The following is a 15,632-nucleotide window of genomic DNA, read 5'->3' as shown; positions in this document are numbered from 1 at the left end:
TGCCTGGGTGGCTCAGTTGGTTAAGCATTTGCCTTCTGCTCAAGTCATGATCCCAGGGTCCTGGTATGGAGTTCCCAGAGTTCCCAGTGGTCAGGCTCCCTGCTCAGTGGGGAGTCTGCTTCTCCTTCTGCCTCTGCCCCTCCCCCTGCTTATGCACACACTCTCTGTCTCAAATAAATAAATAAAATCTTAAAAATAAAAATTAAAAATTAAATTTAGCCTTTCTATGGACATGATCATCCTCTTTGGGGCCAGTGAAATGATTGGATTGAAAATACTTTGAACGGTATCATCAGCATTCAGAATATCAAGCAGCACACATCAGAGAAAAGAAAAAAATTGCTCCTTCAATCACTGTAAGAGATGTTATAACAAGAATCATCCCTTTCAGAGACAGAATAATGCTCCAGAGAAAGGATATGGCCAAGGGCATTTCTTTTGGGGGCATCCAGTAGCAGGGTTCATCTTTTTGCACATAACAGTGCAGGAAATCACAGGGCACTTGCTTCTGGCTTCTTGAAGCTGGGAATAATAAGAACTCATCATGATACAAGGAAAATCAAAGGTATTTTAGTTAAATGACAATGGGAAAAAATATTGAAACTAAGGGAAAAGACAATTTACAAAGCAATTTAGTTCTAAGTGTTGAAACTCAATTTGTTTCGATGGAAATGATTCAAACCAATGTCAAATCCTGAAAATTCATAAAATGTGTGGATTGTTAAATAGGAGCAAAACCTTTAGTCAGCAGAATGTCCCCTGTTGCAAATGGCATATCAGAGAATATGGGATGCCAGCTATAGGACTGGAGCTTAATTAATTGATTACACTTCAGGTACCCCAAACAACTCATGAGAGAAATCACACCTAAAAATAAAAAGCTTTTGTTACAGGTGGAGACTTGGAGATCCCAGCCTTTGTAAGCCCACTTCAGACTAGCCCAGAAAATGCTTACAGTGCACTCTGACGGTACCGTCCCAGTTTATAACCTACTACCTTTTCTTTTTCTGTTAGAACAACCTGCCAATAGAAGGAAGAGTGAGATAAAAATCAATAATGCATGCTGGAAATCTGCAGCATAGTCAAAACATCACATAGTCTAAGGCAGGATAAGAAAGTAGGTCACTGAATTTGGAGCCCTTTAACTTACATTTGATGAAATATCAGTATAATAAACTCCTCCAATAAGTTTTTCTGACTCAATGTCAATGGTTTGAATGCTGACGATGCCTTTACCTTCATAATGAAACTGAAAAACCCACTCTCTGGGGGAAAAAAACCCCTATGTGGTCAGGCAAGGTGAGATTTTTTTAAGACTTCTCTATTTTTCTTGTTTTCTTATTTTATTTTATTCTCCACCTTAGAGAGGCACGTCTTTGTTTCTGGGGTTTTTTTTTAAGGTTTTAGTTTTTTAAGTAAGCTCTCCACCCAACGTGACGCTCAAAATCACAACCCCGGTATCAAGAGTCACACATCCTACTGACTGAGCCAACCAGGCACCTCTGTTTCTGTTCTTAATAACATATTACATCATATTATTAAATAAGAGACATAATCATATCTACCTCAGAGGGCTATTATGAGAATTTAAGTCAGAAGATCATATATTTGCTCCATCCTATAAGTACCTAGCAGATCACAATTTAATAAATAAAAATTATCATGATGTGTTCATATTCTGTCATGTTATGTAATATTAGTACTTAACAAATCAATTTGATTTTTCCATGGAACAAATTCAGGAAAATAGTAAGCCCTAGTATACTAATTTTAGAATGACACATAAAGCTAATATTTTGTCTATGAAAGATCCTCTGTATAAAATTTCAAATTAATACCAAACAGGAGCTTTCTTTCATCATGAAGTACCTATTTAATCAACAATATTTTTTTTTATCAACTTTCGCTTTTCTCACTTACTTCTAAGCCCCTGAAAGCACATTATGATTAGTTTCTTAGAACCTTTGCCTGGGAGAGTTTTGCATGACACTGTAACAGGCAAATAAGGAACCTAGAGGTAAGGATTCATTGTGAAAGGATGCTTTTTGGCGTATAAAATGTCTGGAAAGGAAATAGCCAGTTTAATATTTAGGATGAGAAAGGAGGGGTCCTAAAATGAGCCAAGTGCATAATGTGCAAAATGTGCTATGGATGTAATGATTAACCAGGAATGGTTTTACCCAGAATTTATAAAAGTTCAGTAAATGTGGTGGACCACAACTTATAATGCCATTCCTGGTGCCTCGTAATTTAACTAAATAGTAAAATTTAGAGTGCAGCAGAGGAGAAAGCATGAGGATAAAAAGTGTTGAATTACTGTACTAGATTATCTTAGGGTTCTGCAAATATTCACTCCCTCTCCCTGTTCCTGCCATCTCCACAGGAAGAGTCTTCCCTTTGCTGTTGGACCTGGACATGTGATTTGTCAAAGCCAATGGGATGTCAGAGGACATTAGGCAAGGAGAGAGCCCTGAAATGTGCCCGTGTGATTGGGTTTGTCCTTTGCTTTCCTTTCCCCATGAGAACACCATGCATCTTGGTAGACCAGAAACATGTAGAACAAAACCAGACCCAACTCACAGCTTCAAGCCAAGTGCAGGCAAGCCTAACCTAGACCACCCGACTCCTTCTCAACTGCAGAAGTGTGAGAAATAAGCATTGGGGTGCCTGGGTGGCTCAGCTGGTTAAGTGACTGCCTTTGGCTCAGGTTGTGATCTCAGAGTCCTCGGATTGAGTCCTGAGTCGGGCTTCTCTCCCTCTCTCTCTCTCTCTCTCTCTCATAAATAAATAAAATCATTTTAAAAAAATAAAGCAGTGCTTATTTTTGCATGCCAGTGAGATTTGGTGGTTGTGTATTATGCTGCATTATTATGGCAAGTGTTGACTGAGATAAGCACATAAGAAAAGGTTTGGGATTCTGAGCCATCCAATTCTGGCACAGAAAAGGATCTTCTTCCTCATTTGCAAATGCCAAGTTAAATTAATAAAATATAATGTTGGGCTTTCAGTATCTAAGATTTCACCTTTCTTTCTTTAAACAGAAAGAACCAGAAGGCAAATGTTGACACTGTGTTTGCAGCCCAGAAGGCAGAAGAGACCAGGCCGCAAGTCACTCACAGCTAAAATTCCTAAGGATAATTCAGATAAGATTGTCCATTCTGGCAACATGCATCCAGTGAATCTAAAGTGAAGGAAGTCCCATAATAATAAATATATTATTGAAGAAGAATTTAATATAAATACTTAAAAGTAAGTCTTTGAGTAGTTAAGTTAGATCTCTAATTACACTTTCCATTCACTCCTTCAAAAAATATTTGGTACCTATCTAGAAAATAAGTAATATGAAGAGCTCAAAATCAAATACCAATCCTTCTCCTATGCACACTGATAAAACTAGGTCAAACCATGTACATGATTTTGCATTCTGTTTTTATCAGATTCATATTGTGAACGTATTCCCCATTTAAAAAAAATATTTTTCAAACACGTTTTTAATGATACTTAATATTTTATCAGGTAAGTATGGCACAATTTATGTTAAAGAATATTCTTTTATAAAACTCTTTGCATTTCTTATTTTTCCATAAATTGAGTTCTTACAAAAGAAATTGCTGAGTCAAAACTTGGGACAACATATACTCACCCCAGAGATAGATGAAAACAACAATTTTGTGACATTATCCCCAACCCCTGGTATCAGTCGTCAACTCCCGATAAACAGAATACATGAAAAGGAATGTTCTCTTTATGGGAATAAGGGGTGTGTGTGTGTGTGTGTGTGAGAGAGAGAGAGAGAGAGAGAGAGAGAAAAAAGAAAAAATATGGGGAGGGGCATATGCAGGTCCTGAATAAGTAGCCCCAGGGAACCTGGGTGGCTCACTTGGTTAAGCATCAGACTCTTAATTTTGGCTCAGGTCATGATCTCAGGGTCTGAGATTTTATCCCATGACAGGCTCTGCAAAGCCTGCTTCAGATTCTCTCTCTCCCTTGCCTTCTGCCCTTCCACACCTCACTCACACTTTCTTTCTAAAATAAATAAATAAAATCCTTAAAAAAGAAAAAAAGTCCAAAGATGATGCAAGTTGCTGTAGCAGCTGATATATGCCATCAGGGGTTAAGAAAGAAATAGAAAAAATGTAGTTGATAAAGAATTTGTTAAGAACTTGTGCTTAAATAATTTAGTAATACATTATATGATCTTGTGCAGTTAAACATCAGAGATTATGAAAAACAGTTACCAGCAAAACTTGGTACCTCTACACTTTGACAAGGAAACAAAAAAATAGATAATCCTATGTTAAAAAATGACAGCATCCTTTTTATAACTCATCATCTATCCATTTGCTTAACTTTATTGGTGCCTACTATTGCCAGCGTACTGGAAATGAAGAAATGAATGAGATGAAGTCCTAGTTCCATGAGCTCACTGTAAAGTAGGAAAAACAAATATGCAAAGAAAATAATTGCAGGATGATAAGTGCCATTCCAGAGCTACCAACAAACCCATAAAGGAGAGAGTTGGAGCAGGCCTGACCCCAGAGATGAGGATTATTGAAGGATAAAGAGGAGTTTTCCAGGCAGAGAAGGGAAGGAAGGACTTCGCAGAGAGAACAACAAGGTTGGACTCTGTCCCATAAATCACAGTAGACCAATTGCTTTGTCTTGCATGGATTAGAGGTATGTACCAAAATACCAGGTGGTGGGACCAGGGCAACTGGCCTCCCTGGGGTAGTCCTCTCCAGCCCGGAACCACTTCTCCCTTCGTCCCACAAGATATAGACATATTATTTTCTACATTTACTAAGGATACAAAAAAAATGTTAGAAAGCACAGGCCCAGGTTGCTGAGATGTGACCAAGGTTTATAAGGCCGGGAGTGATACTAAGATCACATTGGAATTTTTAACCATGAACTTTGAAAGTGTGATGGCAGCCAGGGGTAGAGAAAGACTGAGTACCAGGAGGGTGAAGGAGGAGCTGCGACAGATGATATGTTCAGATATGTTTACCGTCTCACCATACAGTGCCACTCCCTTAGGAGGATTATACTCCTACCCAGGGATGTTGGGTTTGGCCATTAGACTTGCTTTGGCCAAGGGAATATGAGTGGACAAGCCTGCCTTGTGCCCTTCCCTTACCAGCAGAAGCTCTGAGAGCATCACAGAGTCCACTATTACAGTGTTTTCCCTCTGAAAGAGGCCAGCATATCCCAACAGAATCAGCTTAGAGTAAAAGGGGACATGAAGCAGGGTGGCAGCTGACCCTCAAAGGCCATTAATTTCAGCCAAAAATAAATCTTTGTTGTTATCAACCACTGAAATTTAAGGGTCAATTCTTACAGCTTAAGCTAATGGATGCAGAGCCTGATGGGCTAGGCTAACTCAGACTGTAGAATATGAGTTCCTGAACTGACAACTGATGGTTTTCTCAGCATCAGGAAATCAATCAATGGTGCTTGTAAGATGATTAAGTCAGAAGAGAAACACACTGTATTCCAATGGCCCTCAATTAGGGCTATGAGAATCACTGGGGGATCTTTGACAAGGAAGACACGTCCAGCCAGGGCTAGACTGAGCATATGTATTTGTGTTCTTCCAAACTTATGTTCAACAAACATCTGCTCAGCATTTATTTAGCCTAAGCGGGAAGAAGCTGATTTTCTAACAGGAAAGCTGGTCCCCCACTTTGTTAATGTTTATCACTCAAATGGTGGCTGTCAAAAAAAAAAAAAAAAAAAAATGGTGGCTGTCCTTGTCATCTTCACTGAGATTCCACTCATAAATAAATAAATAAATAAATAACATACAAGAGCATTGGTAAACACTGTAGATTTCACTGAGGAGATAAAGGAGAGGGCTTATGGTGTAAAGTAGATAACATTTTACCAGGGGGTAAAAAAAATCTCATTAAACTAGTCTTTTCTCCCAAAACCTCTTCTAAGCCTCATACTTAAAACTTTCCTCCAGGGGCACCTCGGTGACTCAGTCAGTTAAGCAGTTGCCTTTGCCTGGGTCGTGATCTCAGGGTCCTGGGATCGAGCCTAGCAGACGGCTCTCTGCACTCCCCACCCCATTAATTCTCACTCTCACTCTTGCAAATAGCTGGATAAAATCTTTTTTAAAAGCTTTCCTCCAATGCCCCCTCCTGACATCATAAACCCCCTCTCATAAAACCTCCTGCTCTATGCCATCTGTGAATGCACTGAAGACAGCAGAGTCTAACCACTCATGCTTAATGCTGGCAACGTACTAAGACAACTGGTTCAAGTAGAACCAAATCCCTGAAGTCATTCTTCAAGATGCTGCTGTTCACAGGAAGTAGAGATCTGGGACTTAGCTACTTGATGTGTGAATTTCTACCACTGGTGAGCTTTCAGGTTCACAATAGTTGCAAAATAGAAATGTTCTTTGAATGTGTGAACATTTACCTGATGCCAGGAGTCACTTACATCTTAATTTGAGACCATTTAATTAGATGCCTTTCTCCTAACAACTAGTTGGAAGTAGTTGGTCAGAGGGGACAAAGATTTCAGGGACAGATGTGGAGGGTGAGAACAAAGGGTATGGAGATGGTGATGCTGACAGCACCTCCTCCCAACCTATGCATCCAACCCAGGGAAAGTGCACAGGAAGAGCCTCAAAGGGGGAAACAGGGATCCCCTAAGCTTTGTCCACTTCACAATTTGGCCCAGATCAGCTCTGGGACAGCTTCCCTTCTGTCAACATCATTCCTCTTAAATTCTCATGCAAACCACAGGCTCAAATCTGAAGCAATTCTCTTTGCTACAGTGTGTGACAATCAGAAAGGACGTGCTTTGTGCTCCACCCACACCTTCAAGGAGTGACTTTACCTTTTGGGTAAGGTCACTGGCTTTATCGATGTACTGATCTCTCTCCTTTTCCAGCTGAAAGATGATCTTTCTCTGCTTCTGAGCCTCATCCTTGTAGTTCTGGATTTCTTCTTCCAGATTCCTCTTGGCTTGCTCATGGAGCTTTACCAGGTCTATCTGTTTCTGGGTCGCATTGATCGCCTTAAGCATGTTCTAAAAATGACAAAAGAGCAGCCACATTACTCAAAATGTGTGGGGATTTGGGGATACATTTATCCTGTTTCATCCCTAAAATAATTAGATAACATTGTTTTTTGGTTGAATAAAAATAATCATATTCTCTACAGCTATTATGTTAATTTTGCATAAGGCAAACCCATCCGTAAATATACTAAGTGACCACAATGTCACTAGGAAGTGAGTATTGTCTTGCTCCCATTTTAAGGGTAGGAAACTGACATTTAGAAGTTAAGCTGCTTGCCTACAAGTTCATACAATGGGGGAGTGGCAGAGCCAGGATTTGAGTCTGATGGGCTAATCTGAGTCAGGACCGGCTGACCCCCCAAAGGTAAACTCCACCCCAGCTCTAGCTTTGTTCCTGTGAGCTTAGAACAACTGAATCATGTACCAGGGCTTTGACTACAAAGTAGAATAAAACCAATGTGTTAAAAATGCAAATATCAGTGTCTGGGCAGCTCAGTCGGTTTAGCATCTTCCTTGGGCTCATGTCATGATCCCAGGGTGCTGGGGTAGAGCCGCATCAGGCAGCTGCTCAGCGGGGAGCCTGCTTCTCCCTCTCCCTCTGCTCCTCTCTACTGCTTGTTCTTTCTCTATCTCTCTCTCTAATAAATAAAATATTTTTTTAAAGACACAAATGTCTAGAGTAAATGTATGATCCAACAATTTCACTCCTGGGTATATGCACCCGGTAGAGCCAAAAAACAGGTGTTCGAACAATAATTTGTATATGAATGCACACAGCAGCACTAGTCACAAAAGCCAAGAGGGAAAAACAACCCAAATGTCCATCAGCTGATGAACAGGTCATCAAAGTGTGGTCTATCCACACAGTGGAATATCAATCAGCCATAAAAAAGGAACAAAGTCCTGATACAAGCTACAGCATGGTTGAAGCCTTGAAAACATTCCAAGTGAGAGATGCCGTATATAAAAGTTACATATGATTCCAGTTACATAAATATCTCAAATAGTCCAATCCACAGAAGAAGAAAGCAGAAGAAGTCAGAGTTGGTCAGGGTGGGAGAGGCGGAGGGTGGGGGAATAACTGTAGCTAGATAGTGGTGATGGTTGTGTGACACTGTGATGGGACTCACTGTCACTCATGGTCTATCCTGCCTTACGTGTATTTTACCACAATAACATAATGAACCCAGTTTCTAAAAAAATGCAGATGTCTCTGTCTCAACTCCCAGAGATTCCAACTCAGTGGATCTAGGGTAGGACCCAGGCACCAACACTGTTTTTTTTTAAAAAGCTGCACTAGTGATTTCTGATGCTGAAATGGAAATTCCTTTGGATTGCCTGCCCAAGAAGCCAGATTGTCCCCTGAAAATATGGATTCAATAGTAGGGCCACTCTGGCAGCCACGCTCATGCAAGAGGACTCACTTTTCTGACCATAGGTATGAATGGACCAGGGACTTTTGAAACAGGGCCTTTCGCTCTTTGCAACTCAATACAGGATGTAAACCTGGGAGCTGTTGGTGATGCCTATTGGACTGAGAAGCAGGGAGGCAATCTTCCCTGAAAGAAAGGAATGAAAGCAAATCTAGTGGTGGCAACAGAGGGCTTTCATGTGTCCCCAAGAATGTCAGGTCAGGCTTCCATTAGTTCATGAGGCCCAGCTGTGTCCTTGGGTTTGATGAGGTACCTGGTTGTCCCTTCCCAAATCTCTAAGCAATACATACCTGCAGGCAGGTCTGAAACCACTGGAACATAAACACATTACACCTCACTTGGGTGGTGATGCAGAAAATAGAAAAGGTCAACTTGATTTTCAAGTATTGAATTAAACATTCACTCTCTAGAAGACAAAGCCACTTTAACATGACACTGAAAGAACGAAAATATATTAACATTGCCGCTTGTCGAAACCATGCAGCTCATTCACTCAGTGAAGATGGCATTTCAAGTCAGTGGGGAAGGAATGTATTATCAGTGAAGGTTAATTGCATACCTGCAGAGGGTCAGGCACTGCGCTAGGCACTAAGGATGCACTGGCCAGAAAAGAAAAAAAGTATACCCTGCCCTAGAGGAGGAACTGACATTAGTCAAATCAAACAAATAAATGTAAAATTAATGTTGTACTACATGTCCTATTGTAGCAGAAAATCTATTGGTCGTCTACCGGTATACATAAAATATAAATGCATTCAATGTATGTGTTAAAAATACATTTAAAATTCTAAATCAAACGAATTGTTTGCATGTGCGAATTTATTGAATAAAGTTTCCAGGATTATGCAAAAAACAACAATTTTCTAAGAAGTGCTCAGCATGTAAAGATATGTAATCTCCTACTATTTCCTGAGATCCCTACTTTGTCTCTTTTTAGCTTCCAAAGTGGTCTATTTTGTCAATATTTGTTCAACACTGGGAAACCTAAAGAAATAATGGAAGTTGAAAAAATATATGCTGTTTCTACTTGATGAGATGAAGCTGTCTTGGCCAAAGGCCATAGACTGTTCTGGAAGCAGCCTCCTCACTCTATACCTGGCCCTTGGATTTTTTTCTCCCTGGAGGAAATCCCAGGGCAGGAAAGTTTACCCTAAATCCTTGAAAGTAGTTAGCCTGCTAAGAGTGATTGTCAATTGAAGGAATTCTCTGGACCCATTTGAAGAGGAAAGGGGTGAGGGTAGGGGTCATCCCTTGAGTGGAGGCTTTGCAGTCCTCAAGCTCCCACAAGCCCTCCCTCAACTTTGGACCAGACTGAGCTCAAAGACTAAGAGACGAAAGGGCTGGAAACAAAAACAAAACCTACAACAGTCTAGGAAAAGAAGACGGAGGGAAGGTTTATGGCATCAACCAGCCCTTCTTAAACCAAACTCAAAGGTAAAATGGTATTAGCACTCACTTGTATCTTCTGGATTAGTAAAAGTTGTAGATCATAGATATTAAATTCAGAAATTTTGATCAACTGTTTAGGATGCCAAATAACACACTAGCAATAAAATCAGAATCCACACAATGCTCTTAAATCCCCTGCTCTTTTATATGGTAATTCCCCCCAAGTCCCTTTGTGCTCAAGGGTGATAATGCAGTTTCAGTTCTCAGCCTGTGAATGGTGGCCTGTGTGTGGCAGCTTGGAAGAAAACGGAGCACAATTATTTATTTCTAATCCACTTTTGTTCGTTTCAGAGTCTTCCTTCCCCTGCACAACTGGTTATAGGCAGATATCATAGCATTAAAGAAAGATATTTATTTACCATGCTATGGGTACAAGCTCACCTTATTTAATATGTCCCTTTCTCTCAGAAGCTCATCCATTGCTTTCTTATCAAGTTCTGCTTGTTTCTTTGAAGCTTCCACCTCTAAATGACGAAGTAGAAAGAGAAGAAGAAATATGGAGCTGACCAAAGAAAGAATCTGCCAAAGCCAAAGCCGATGTGACACAGAAACTGCTTTACGTGTTTATCTGCAGCTATAAAACTACTATTTATTGAGTCTTAGATGATCTTCACTATAATTTAGTGAAGGAGGTCTCCCATCCCACTGAACAGATGGAAACTGAGACTAGTGGGATTAAGCCACATGCCAACCGTCTGCAACTAGGTGACAGGGCTAAGGCTGGGAGCATGGTTTCTCTGAAGCCAAAAGTCCTTGCTCTTTTAAATCTTTTTAATTATACAAGTAATTCGGGATACAGAAACAAATGACACATCCAAATAAACTAGAGGGAAAAAATTTCAAGTCAACCAGAATCTACTTAGGATTTTAATAGGTCTCTTTCCAGACTTTTTCCTTTGCAAATATATGTGTGCATAAAAATATAGATATACACACATTCATAATAAAAATATAGATATACACACATTCATATATATATATATACCCAAAGTGAATTATACTTCACATACTGTTTTGTAGCTTGCTTTTATAATTAACTAACATAAAATAAATGCTTCTATATATTATAAATATGCATCTACAACAGATTTTAATGCCTCTGTGATAATTCACTATATGAAAATGCATAATATATTTAGTCAATCCCCCACCTTAACATTTAAATTGCTTCCATTTTACTTATTTATTTGCAATTATAAGCCATAATTCTGTAAAAGTTCTTGTTCATTTGTTACTCTAGAAGAGGAAGTCCTGGATTGAAGGTGATTTAAAAAAAAAAAAAAAAAAAAGGCATTTCCTCCTACTACCAAATTTCTTTCCAGAAAACTAATAGTAGTTTATTTTTTTTTCTAATAGTAGTTTAAATCCACACCCAAAACACCTGTGGATATTATGCTCTCTGATCTTTGACAATCCAATAGATTATTAAAACCATATATCTGTATTTATTTATAGCTCTGTGATTAGTAATGAAGTTGACTACTTTTTCATGTTTAATGATAATTTATTTGTGTTTCTGTTTTTAAAATTGCCCACACTTGCTCTTTGCCCATTCTTCTCATGAATTGTTCGTCCTTTTCGTGGATTTTTAAGAACTCTTTATATAATAAAAACATTAGCTCTTTGGCAATGTTTTGGTCAATTTGCCTTTATAGAGAGAAATTTTGATACATTAAAAACCCTTAGCTTTTATTTCATTAAATCTCTCAATCTTGGCCTTCTGGTTTCCACATCTGATGTAAACTTTTAATCCCAAAAAGTAACTTATGTCATGCTACCATTTTCTTAACCATCCATACTGCACTGGTATGAAACAACACCATTATTTTAATGATAACCTTGAGTCTTATTGTGTTTTTTCCAATCTCTTCCATTGATCCGTTTATGAGGCATTTTCACTACACTCTTTGATTACCGAAGTTTCATAATATTGAACACCTAGTAAGGCAAATGCTCCTTCATCACTTCTCTTTTCCAGAATTTTATGGCTATTGTCACCTGTTTATTCTTCTGGAGGAACTCTAGACTCAGTTTTCAAGTCCCAACAACATAACTTACTGAAATTTTTATTGGAAATATTAAGTGTATAGATCAATTTAGGCAGATTTATATCTTTATCATATTGCTCTTTTTCATTCAGGAACTTCATATATCTCTCCATTTTTCAAGTCTTCCTTTATACCTCTCAATAGAATTCTGTAGCATGTTTTATATACATGTCTTGCAGTGTCCTAGTAACTTTATTTATAGATATTTTATTACTTTAGTTACTATTGTGAGAGGGGGTTTTTCCATCATATATTCTAACTAACTGATTCTTTGTATGAAAGGAAAGTATTGATATGTATATATTTATTTTATAATCTGCCACCTCAGTGAACTCTCATTAGTTCTGGCAGTTTATCAGTTAGTTCCTTGGGCTTTATGGTAGAAAATCATAACACATGGAGGACTCGTTCTCCTAACTATTATGTCCAATGTAACTCTTTGATTGGACACATCAAAAGGAAGAGGTACCTAAGAAGAAATAATGATGTTAATGAGATAAAATAAAATATGGTTATATGGTTATAAAATAACCATAGGAGAGAGCATGATAACTTCTGTAAACATTACTTAAGGATGAAGAATTGGGTTGAACACTGAATGAATAATTATTTTTCAAAACTTAGCAGGCAAAAGTATAGAAGTTTAAATATGCGAGTGTTTTAAAAGTCACTAAACCAATTACAAAATATGACCTAGTAATTCTATTTTTCTTCCTGTCACTGAAGACATTAGATTGTAAACTCATGCAAGATCATAAGCACCCTAAGGGCAGTGACCTCCATGCACTCAACCAACATTAGTGCACTACACATAGTAGGCACTCAAGTCATTGAATGAATGATGGAGAAATTATCAAGATAAGCTGCAACTATACCTCAATAAAAGATTATTTCCTGATGTCTTAGAAGGAAAAATATCTGCATTTTTCAAAGGCTTACATAACAAATACAGTTGACTGTTGAACAACATGGGAGTTAGGGATGCCAATCCCCCACGAAGTTGAAAATCCACATATAACTCTGACTCCCCCAAAATTTAACTACTAATAGCCTACTGTCTACCAGAAGCCTTACTGATAACATAAACAGTAGACCAACACATATTCTGTATATGTATTCTACACTATATTCTTACAATAAAGTAAGCTAGAGAAAAGAAAATGTTGTTAAGAAAATAATAGAGAAGAGGGATCCCTGGGTGGCGCAGCGGTTTGGCGCCTGCCTTTGGCCCAGGGTGTGGTCCTGGAGACCCTGGATCGAATCCCACGTCGGGCTCCCGGTGCATGGAGCCCTCTTCTCCCTCTGCCTATGTCTCTGCTTCTCTCTCTCTCTCTCTCTCTGTGACTATCATAAATAAATAAAAATTTAAAAATATATATATAAAAAGAAAATAATAGAGAAGAGAAAATACATTTATATGAATTGTATTTATAAAAAAAAAAAAATCCACATCCAGGTGGGCCCACACAGTCCAAACACATGTTGTTCAATGTTTTTCAATAGTCAACTGGATTTTCAATAGTCAACTGGATAACCTTACCTAGAGATTTAGCTTTTGCCTAACTTTTAGTGAGACAATGTATGTTTTTATGCTCTTAGGTATGTTACCTCCTTCAGTGACCTACAACTCATAGTAGCCCACTTAAGTTCAATGACATGTTTCTGCCTCACATACTCTGGCATAATTAAATTCAAACCTGGGTCCTCTGTCTCCAAGTTCAGAGCTATTTCTGCCAAACCAAATTTGACTAGCATATCCTATTTTCAATCATATTCTTTTTCAGAATAAGATGGTCTTCTATCTTACTTCTTATATAAACTGTAATATCCTGGATAATAATAGATGCCATTTGGTAAGCACTTACTATGTGTTAGGTACCATCCACAAGTGCTTTATGTGTATTAGCTCATCTCATCCTCCAACAATACATACATTAAAGGTGGGATCTGATCCCAGGTAGACAGTGACTCCATAGTTTGTATCTTTAATGACTTTTCTGTGCTATTGGCCTTCCATGGCTCTTAAACTTTTCCTCCACAGGGCAATGTGATAGCTGGTAAAACAAATGTTTACCACATGGAAAATACTAACAAAGAAGTTAGGAGCCTTTTATTTTTGTTCCACTGATTCTTTGTATAATATTGTCCCAAATACTGCTAGTGGGGGACATTCATTTTAATTTATTCCCCATCTTCCATGAGAAAGGGGGCTAAAGCAGAAGGTCATGTAGAACTAGGACCTGAGGGTATAGATGTTATTTATTCCAGTGACAAGTACTGAGCAATACTTTTGGCTGAATTTACATTGTGCCAATATAGTCTGTTGAAGAATTTTTTTAAGGTAAGAAAGTTAAGATATGCAAAATTATGTCCCCTGCATATTGGCTGCTTACCAGCTTGAAAGTTATTTTATTGATTACATTTGGCATGGTTTGTGTTTGTATGCATAGAGCCCTGGGTTACCAAATGACTTCAGTCATCTATGAAATGTTTGCAAAGGAATAAAACAAAGTGCAAAATGGTTCTTGCTGTACCTCTCTCTAATCCCAAGATCTGATTTTTTAGAGTTTCCTTGTTCTGTTCAACTTCTGACTTTTGATCTTCAATCTGGTGCAATTTCTTATGGATTTGTTCTCTGATTTTGTTGAGCTTCCCGATGTCAAGCCGCATCTGATGGACTTCTTCCTCTTTGGCCTGTAATTAATGAGACAGAATTAACCAGAGACACTCAGTAGATAAAGAACCAGTGACTAGATGATGATAAACTCAGAACCAATAAAAGGAAATTGTTCCTATATCAGTGTAAAGTTGTTCTATGGGTTAAATAAAAACACAGACTGTTTGATTTTGAGAGAAATTGAAAAACTATTCTCTGAATAAAATATGTGGCTATGTAAGCTAAAAAATAATGAAAAAGACTGATTAGACCTGATGTCCCAAGGTACCACTGAATTGTTGAATCAAATAGGATAAGAATGCTGAGTATCATAAATGTATGAGTTTTATGTACAAATGCTGTATTTGATTGGCAATTTTTATGTACTCACAGAGTAATCTGTCTCAGAAGATTATTAACATGCTATAAAATATTCAAAGTCTTTTGAACCCACGTGGCCACTGTAGTAGAATAGCATATACTAGAGAAAGGGCCCTCCCTCCTCAGAGGATGTTAGTCAGTGGGTGTACATACAGATAGGTAGACAAGGTGACATGAATAAGCAAGTCTACATAATGGCAAAAGGTACCAAAATAATAATTCTAGCAAAAGAAAGCACCAGATTTTTGTCAAAGGACTTCAAGTTTTATGACTTTTTTCAATTTAAATTAAATTCATTTTTTTTAATTTGCCATTCTTAGACATTGCTGGAAAAGCAATCAGTGATTCTTCCGCAAATAAACATTAGCAATTATCTCTAGCTTTTGACAAGGAAGAAACTGCACTTAGCTGGGCATGCTATTCTCGGATTATTGCTAGAAGTAGAATCCTATAGGTTCAGAATCTGATAACAAAAATATTCCATCTTTCAAGGTGCCCCATTCATGTTATCAAAGAAGAGAATTAATGGCATAAGTATTTTTATTTTAATTTCACCTAGGGGCTAATATATTATTTTGCCTTAAGTAGTCATTTCATTTCTGCTTCAATTTATAACTTTCTCATAAAGAATGG

General features: G+C 38.0%; 1 protein-coding gene across 1 annotated transcript in view; it reads right to left on the bottom strand.

Annotated features, from left to right (window-relative positions):
• Positions 1-15,632, bottom strand: part of CFAP58 (cilia and flagella associated protein 58) — a 99,175-nt gene that overhangs the window by 67,395 nt on the left and 16,148 nt on the right. The window contains exons 7-9 of the mRNA XM_038578739.1: positions 14,497-14,656; positions 10,296-10,378; positions 6,850-7,041 (exon numbers count right to left, since the gene is read on the bottom strand). Of these exons, the coding sequence (XP_038434667.1) occupies positions 6,850-7,041; positions 10,296-10,378; positions 14,497-14,656 (435 nt within the window). The remainder of the gene's footprint in view (positions 1-6,849; positions 7,042-10,295; positions 10,379-14,496; positions 14,657-15,632) is intronic.

Source organism: Canis lupus, chromosome 28 (assembly GCF_011100685.1).
Source record: "Canis lupus familiaris isolate Mischka breed German Shepherd chromosome 28, alternate assembly UU_Cfam_GSD_1.0, whole genome shotgun sequence".
In the NCBI taxonomy this organism is placed as follows: domain Eukaryota; kingdom Metazoa; phylum Chordata; class Mammalia; order Carnivora; family Canidae; genus Canis; species Canis lupus.
This window is presented reverse-complemented; position numbering and strand designations above follow the sequence as displayed.